Source organism: Cyberlindnera jadinii (assembly GCF_001661405.1).
Source record: "Cyberlindnera jadinii NRRL Y-1542 unplaced genomic scaffold CYBJAscaffold_4, whole genome shotgun sequence".
NCBI lineage: Eukaryota > Fungi > Ascomycota > Saccharomycetes > Phaffomycetales > Wickerhamomycetaceae > Williopsis > Williopsis jadinii.
In genome coordinates this window covers 64,805-71,985 of record NW_017963655.1, presented here as the reverse complement: position 1 = coordinate 71,985, position 7,181 = coordinate 64,805, and the positions used below count along the sequence as shown (strand labels likewise).

At 41.4% G+C, this 7,181-nt stretch overlaps 2 protein-coding genes across 2 annotated transcripts in view; both read right to left on the bottom strand.

Annotated features, from left to right (window-relative positions):
* Positions 1-1,705: 1,705 nt before the first annotated feature.
* Positions 1,706-6,589, bottom strand: MYO2 (myosin 2; the record flags this gene model as incomplete). The annotated part of the gene is made up of 1 exon (XM_020213304.1): positions 1,706-6,589. Exon 1 carries the CDS (start codon positions 6,269-6,271, stop codon positions 1,706-1,708), a length of 4,566 nt encoding a protein of 1,521 aa, XP_020071183.1. The 5' UTR covers positions 6,272-6,589.
* A 304-nt stretch (positions 6,590-6,893) lies between these two features.
* SHE10 (She10p) overlaps positions 6,894-7,181 on the bottom strand; it is a gene marked incomplete at its 5' end in the record, with an annotated part of 2,568 nt that continues 2,280 nt past the window's right edge. Inside the window, one exon of the mRNA XM_020217337.1 lies at positions 6,894-7,093. Coding sequence (XP_020071182.1) covers positions 6,959-7,093 — 135 coding nt within the window. The 3' untranslated portion in view covers positions 6,894-6,958. The remainder of the gene's footprint in view (positions 7,094-7,181) is intronic.

Genomic DNA, 7,181 nt, shown 5'->3' with positions numbered 1-7,181 from the left:
CTGTTCTACTGCTATAAGAATAAGCCTGTCCTTTTCTTGTTTATGGATTGACGGGATTGACGGGATTACAACGGCGATGTATCCACAATGGAAGAAACGTCCCTTGTTCCTCTTTATATACAATCTGGGATTGAAGCACTCGGGTGCACCGTTTGAAAGATCTTATCCAGAACTGATAATCACATATCAAAGTTGATCTGCGTGTCGCATCGATAAAGCAGACCAATGAAAGCAGGAACTTCTGCACAGATGGCCGCCACCGACCAAGTAGCTACGAAAATAGGTTGCTGGCTAACTACCATGTGCTGTGATGTGCTGTGTGAACAAGTGCTTCTATTATGCGGGATCGTGCTAATACAGTACACAGGCGTTGGAAAAACCGCCGAAGAGGTGACCCAGTATCTAACTTTTGCTTTTAAATACGGTGATGCTTCAGCTGTGCCAGTTGATGATCTGCATCCTTATCTGCCATTCCCATTGTGGAAGGTTATAACTGGTAAGCCAGGAAGAGAGCTTTGCTTTTACGTTTTCTTTCTTTTTTGGAAGACCAGGAGTGGGTGGCCCGATGGCTTTCTACATCGATTATCATGTGAAGTTGATTTCCATTAAGGTGGAGGGCTCGACTGACTACGAGTAGCTGGGAATAGGGTGCATGATCCTATCGTAATCGGTGAGAAACTTTTGTAGTCTCTTTAAACTTTATCAAGCTGCTCGCCGGATAAGGTTTTCGCTGTGTTGGCCCTCTTCTGACTACCAAGGGAACCGGGAATTATTTTATAGCTGCCTGGTGGTCACCGGTAATACTTCGTTAGTGATCAGTGATCACCATTTTAGACTAGGGTTTAAGTACAGATCGACGCTCTATGTGTACAGATCGACGCTCTTTGTGTGGTACTCGCCCTTCGGATTTAACACCAAATTATGTGGATTATAATTATTAAGAGTCGCATGTTATTAACGTTGTTCAAAAAGGGAGCTCGTCAGTAACCTTATTCTCTTTACCCTTTTAGTTTAGATAACAGCTAACCTTATTATCTTGTCCTTTTCATAAGATAATGTCTAAGAATTATCTTACTGTCAGGTTTCACACTACTAGTAAAGTATCAATAGCACGCACATGCGGTAAGAAAAAAGATCAAAAACTTGGGGTAGTTAGTTGGCTGTGTGTGATATGTTGTGGCGTGGATATTATCTCAAAGAGCGCAAGCTGAAGCCCGAAGAGCACATTTGCGTTACTCCATACGCTGGGCATGCATTGCAGAACGTTAAGGTTTCGTTGCTAGCTCCCCAGTAAGCTAAGAAACTTACAACATTTCAGATAAGTAAAAATACGAGCGTTTTCAATCGCACACATTATCTTGCCGGTAGTAACAATGCGCAGTTCTCGGCGAATGAACGGATACCGAACGCCGCTTTTAAAGTTTATCAAACAATAGTGAAACCGCCGGTTTTCTCTCCACATAAAGAGACATACATTGCTGATCCAATGTTGGTATTTAGTCGTATTTACGATTGTTAAACTAGTTACACAATCCTAATTATCGCGTAACAACCGGCTGATAGGGCGTCCATCACGCCCATAGGATCTAGTCTGAGGCTACAACCTACCACGTTACATGAACAAACAGTAATATCATATGATTACTCTAAATACAAAACTTATAATCCATAAAAATTGTGGTGTAAGATCGGCCTTATTCATACTTCAGTCAGCAAGAGATTCTTGTTCTTCAAGCTTTGAATTGAGGTATTCCTGGGCAGACGCATTCTTGGTAACCAATTCCACAATTCTTCTAACAATTGGTAGGTTCAACCAGGCAGGAACGTACGCCTCAACTCTAGCAAATGGACGAATCTCAGTGCGTCTGAATGGATCTTCAAATTGGCCGTCAACACTCACAGGCTCAAAGTAATCGTCCGAGCTTGCACCTTGTTCTTTAACCTTATCTGCAACAGCCGCAAGAACACTCTCATCTAACGGCGTTTCATAATCAGCAATCGTATACTGAGAAAGCAATCTTTGGATCTGGACCGGCTTCAAAGCATAACAGATCTCAAAGATGATTTCGATATCCTTATCAGTGTTCTTTCTCAATTGAAGTAACTTTGCGGCTTGTAACAAATGAACCAAGTAGTTTGATGCATTCGCAATGTCATGACTCTTACACCATTCCTCAATTCTTGTAACGTTGTAGTTCAACTGCAAACCACGCTTCCAGGAGAGGTAATTACGTCTCATGATCAAGTCGTTGAAACAAACAGCATCGATAAATCTCAACAGTTCTGTGATAACTTCATTCATAACTTCTTGTTCAATGAAGAATGACTTCATAGCCCAGTAAACATTGTTGAAGAAACTTAAAATATCATCCATCTTATACTGAGCTGTCTGGGAAAACACCTTGCTCAAGAATGGTGTGGATTCAGTGGCCATAAATCCCGGAAGAGACTGTGAAAGAACAACAGCAGAAACAATTTGCTTCTCCAGTTCTTTCTCCATCTTCTTCATCCACATATTGAAAATATTATATGATAAAGACTCGAAGTCTTCTTTGACAACAGCAACAAGCTTCAGGTATTCGGTGTACTCATCTTGTCCCATTTCACTAAGAATGTTTTCGTTCTCAACAATAGTCATTTCAGCATAAGAAACAAAGGAATAGAGTTCGTGGGTATTAGATAGCCAAAATGCACCATGTGGAATAATATCATCATCTTTCAAGCCAGAGACGATACTTTGAATCACGGCCAGTACCTCACCCAAGAAATCTTCTGATTCTTGGGTCAATCCCAATCTCCACATATCACTCAAAATGATGATTATAATTCTAGCTGGGAACAAAACCTCCTTCTTAGTAAGCTCGGACATGACACCGCTTACTGGAACCTTTAGGTTCTTCAATAATCCGCCAACAATCTCACTATGCAATGACTTTGAGTCCTGTAATAATCTGTAAAGTTCGTTTGTTATAGCAGTCAATGAGTTAGCAGTCGACTCAGCATCTTCATCGTCATTGGAAACAGGTATAACTGACATAGGCTTAGGGCTAAATTGGTCACTATTCTGGGAATATTGACTGTATCTTCTAGATCTTTTAGGTGTAATATTCCCAACAACTGCACCCCTTGAAGTAGACTGATGTTTTGTTAACTGTTCCACTTCTTGCTTGAGCATGGCAACTTGTTTCTTCAAATCTCCTTCCGCAGTCTCGTGTCTCTCGAGTTCCTCTCTAGCAGCTGTTAGTTGTGCTAATGTTTCTTTGACCTCGTTTTTCAATTGTGTTTGCAACTCAGTTAGCTCCTTGATCTTTTCAGCAGATTGTTCAAGGTCAGTCTTTGCTTGAGAAATCTCGGTGTTCAACACTTCAATCTCCTTGGTGTGTGAGTCTGCCTGATCAGTAAGCTTCTGTTCCTGTTCCAATTCTCTAGCTTTCAATGTGTCATGGGTTTTCTGTGATTCCTCAACAGCCAGTTTCAAAGTCGTGATCTCAGCAATCAAAGCCTTGTTTTCCTTAACCTTCTCTGTTAACTGTTGTGAAAGACCGATAACCTTGTTTTCTAACTTGTAACTAGCTTCCTTTAACTTGTTCACAGACTTTGCTTCCTGTTTCAAGATAGCTAATTCCTTCTTGGCTTGCTTCATTCTGTAATGAGATTGAGTAACAACGGCAGCTTTCTTGAGTTTGTTGAAACTATTTTTTTCCTTATACGCTCTAATGCTGTTCTGGATAGTAATAGCATGGAATGACCTTTGTTGTTCCAAGAATGTGTCTCTGGTGAGACGAGCACGAGCCAAGCCCTGGAAGGCCACAATGGATCCAACAGCTTCTGTAAATCTCTTACGAGCAGCGTAACCTCTTACAAGTGTTTGAATAGCAGTAGCAGCCAATCTTTCCCTTTCGTTTTTTGCTCTGACTCTGGCATTGAACCCAAGAATAAGTGCCTGAAGTTTCAAAAGAGATTCTCTGGCATTAACATACTGCTGACGGTAATACAGACCTCTCACATACTTCTGAATAAGAACAGCTGAGCTGTTCAGCTTATCAGTTCTCAGCTTCTCAAGATGAGCTAACATACCAGCTTTGAAGAAGATCTTTGTAAGACCAAGTTGGTACTTCAGCTCATCGTCAACTGTCTTCTGCAAAATTGCGTTACAGATCTCACGCACAGTCTGCTCATCCGCTTTTCCGGTGAGGATTGGAACATACTGATCAGAATGAAGTAAAATATGGTATCTGCTTCCAAACTCCTCGTACGTCCATCTAGTTGGGAAACCGGCACATGAAATCTTGATTGTTTCCAAGACACCACATGCTCTCAATTGAGAAAGAACCATGAGTGGGTCAAACTTCCAGGCAGCCTTCTCCTCGTTCGGTTTGATACAACGGATATAATGAACATTTGTAGAATTAATGGTCTGCATCAAATCGATCAAAGATTTCTTGAATATGGAACCCAATGTTGGCTTTCTGTTAACTGTTCTTTTCTTTGTCGCAGCATTCGCTTCTTCAACAGCGACGTTGGCTTTCTCCAAGTTGTCCAAAATTTCAATCAAGAGCTCGTTCTTCGATTCTTTCAAAACTTCCAGATGACCTTCAGAAACTGTATCCCTGTTCTTCTCGATGAACCCTTCAATATCATACGTCACATCAAGAGCATAATGGGACACAATAAACTTTGTTTGACCAAATCTAGGTTTCTTGAATACTTTGTTCGTTGGTTCCTTATCCAATGTCTGATAAAGCTTAGTAATCCAACTCTCATCGTTACCTGCTGGTAGTCTAGATTCCTCGTCAAGCAATGAAAGAATACCAACTTTCTGCTCGATCAAGTCAATGCAAGGCTGATTGTCACTGAATTCGATAAAAGACCATTCAATCTTCTCACTGATGTACTCTTCCTGTTCTAGCTTGAAGACATGCTGATTAAACTCCTGTTGTAACTTCTCGTTGGCATAATTGATACAGAACTGCTCGAAGGAGTTCTTTTCGAAGTGTTCGAATCCATAAATATCGAGAACACCAATAAAAGAGTTGATTGACTCAGCAACCTCTTCGGAGCATAAGTCATGGTTAATATAATCAACCAACCAGTCGAACAAGGCAGAATAAATATACTTCGAGACAGAATCTCTTGAGACGAGAGCCTGTTTATGATTCAAGTTCGAGATAATCTTCTCAGATCTAGTTACAATCTGTTTCTTAGTAATCCATTTGGCAAAGTTGAAAGGATCGACGCCAAGTAATTGACAGGCCTTGACCAAGTTAGGTTCATCTGATGATAAATTTGGATCGTTTCTTGTTGCCTTGATTTCAATGTTACCTATGTGAAGCAATGCCGCCAAGATGGTGAAGATTGCCTTTTGGGTCTCTTGATTGATACCGATCAAGGACAAGGCGTCCGTTGTGGCCTTAAACTCCTCCTTGTCGTCAATTCCTTCAATCTTGTAATCACCGCCTTGGTTCATATAATTGTAGTCTGAAATCTCTGTCAAGAGTAAATCCTCTTTATCCTCGGAGGATAAACCTTCGAGCATTTGGTAAAAGATGTGATAATTACGCTCCGAAGCTGGTTGGAAGACAAGTCTTGAACGTTCCAACAAGTAAGTTCTGATTCTGGCACCAATGATAGCTGTTTTATCGTCAAACAGGATCTCGAGGTACTTACCGAAACGGGAAGAGTTATCATTTCTTGTTGTCTTTGCGTTACCAAACGCTTCCATGATTGGGTTGGTAGCCAAGATTTGTTCTTCAGTCTCGGACATTTCAATACTTGTGCCGTTATTCGAACCCAAAACAGAGTTATTATTTGTAATCTCCTCAACGGATGCGAAATATCTCATAATGTACTTTGCCGAGACGGTTTTACCCGCACCAGACTCACCACTAACAACGATGGTTTGGTTCTTTCCGTCTTCTTTCATTCTTCTGTATGCATCTTCTGCAATGGCAAACAAATGAGGTTCCAATTCACCCCTGCTCTTCCCTGAGTATGCCTGAATGATATCGGAAGAGTAAAGCTGGTCAACTTTTTGGAACGGATTCGTTGCAATCAACACAATACCAGAGTACGTATAAATGTTCAGTTGTGAATATCTAACTTTGATTGCGTGGAGCACTGCTGGTTCGTTCAAGTAGGAAAGAGATGTCAAATCCTCAGTTGCCTCCAAGATCGGTGGGTTTCTCAACAGAGGGAGCTTCTTGTTAGATTCGTCAAGCGAATCAGTGTCGATCTCGATCACATCCTTTGTTGAATCAACAGTCAGTTCCATGTGATGTTTGTCTCCATCAACAGTGTGTTTAGTCACCTCAGCACCAACCCATCCTTCCTTATCACTCTGTACCCAACAACGGCTATTAAGCTCTAGTTAGTAGTGTTCACAACCTCCCTGGAGTACCATCGACCCTCTGTTTACTACGAAGAACAACAACAACCCCCGCACAACAAATCACTCTGGCGGCTTCGATAGTTTGTGCTTCATATGTCACAGAAAACTGGTTCGCCTCGGTACACTGAGCAGATCACATACGTTCCAACGTCATAAGAGGACATATTGATGACTTTGTGCTGATTTATTCCCTTTGCCGCTGAGTGTGTTTGTTTTCTGAGTTTCCGTTTTCTTCTGTGTTTTTTTTCGGTTTTGGACGTGTCGACGCGTTATTTTTTTGTTTTCATTGAAGAAATATGCGGCGCAAACCGAAATCACTCCCATTCTCCCAATTGAGCCGAAATGCCACCTCAGCACAAAATGTGAAACCACCAAAAGCGACGAATTCCCTTGGGGATGGGGAATTGATATTACGGAGAGTCTGGGGTGAATAAAGGTTTTACTTGTATGTCACTCACTTTTAAAAAGACAAAAAAACAAATGTCGATATGATTGTACAATATATAGGTTACATATATAATTAGGAAAGCAAGTAGATGAGAAACAGACCCGCTTAGTATATACGCAACTTCAAGAGTGCTCTGGCTTTGGTGGTGCGCGAGCGTAAACACGTTGAGGACGATCGACAACGGCCAATGGGGTTGGTTTAGGGTTTTCTGTCGCTGACTCAATGGTCTCTGTAGTTGGTGCATCTTTTTGTTCATTCTGTAGAGCATCTTGTCCATCAGCTTCTTGTTGAGCGACATCAGCATCAGCTTGGATGTTGTCTTCTGTTTGGGTTCCAGTAGTCTCT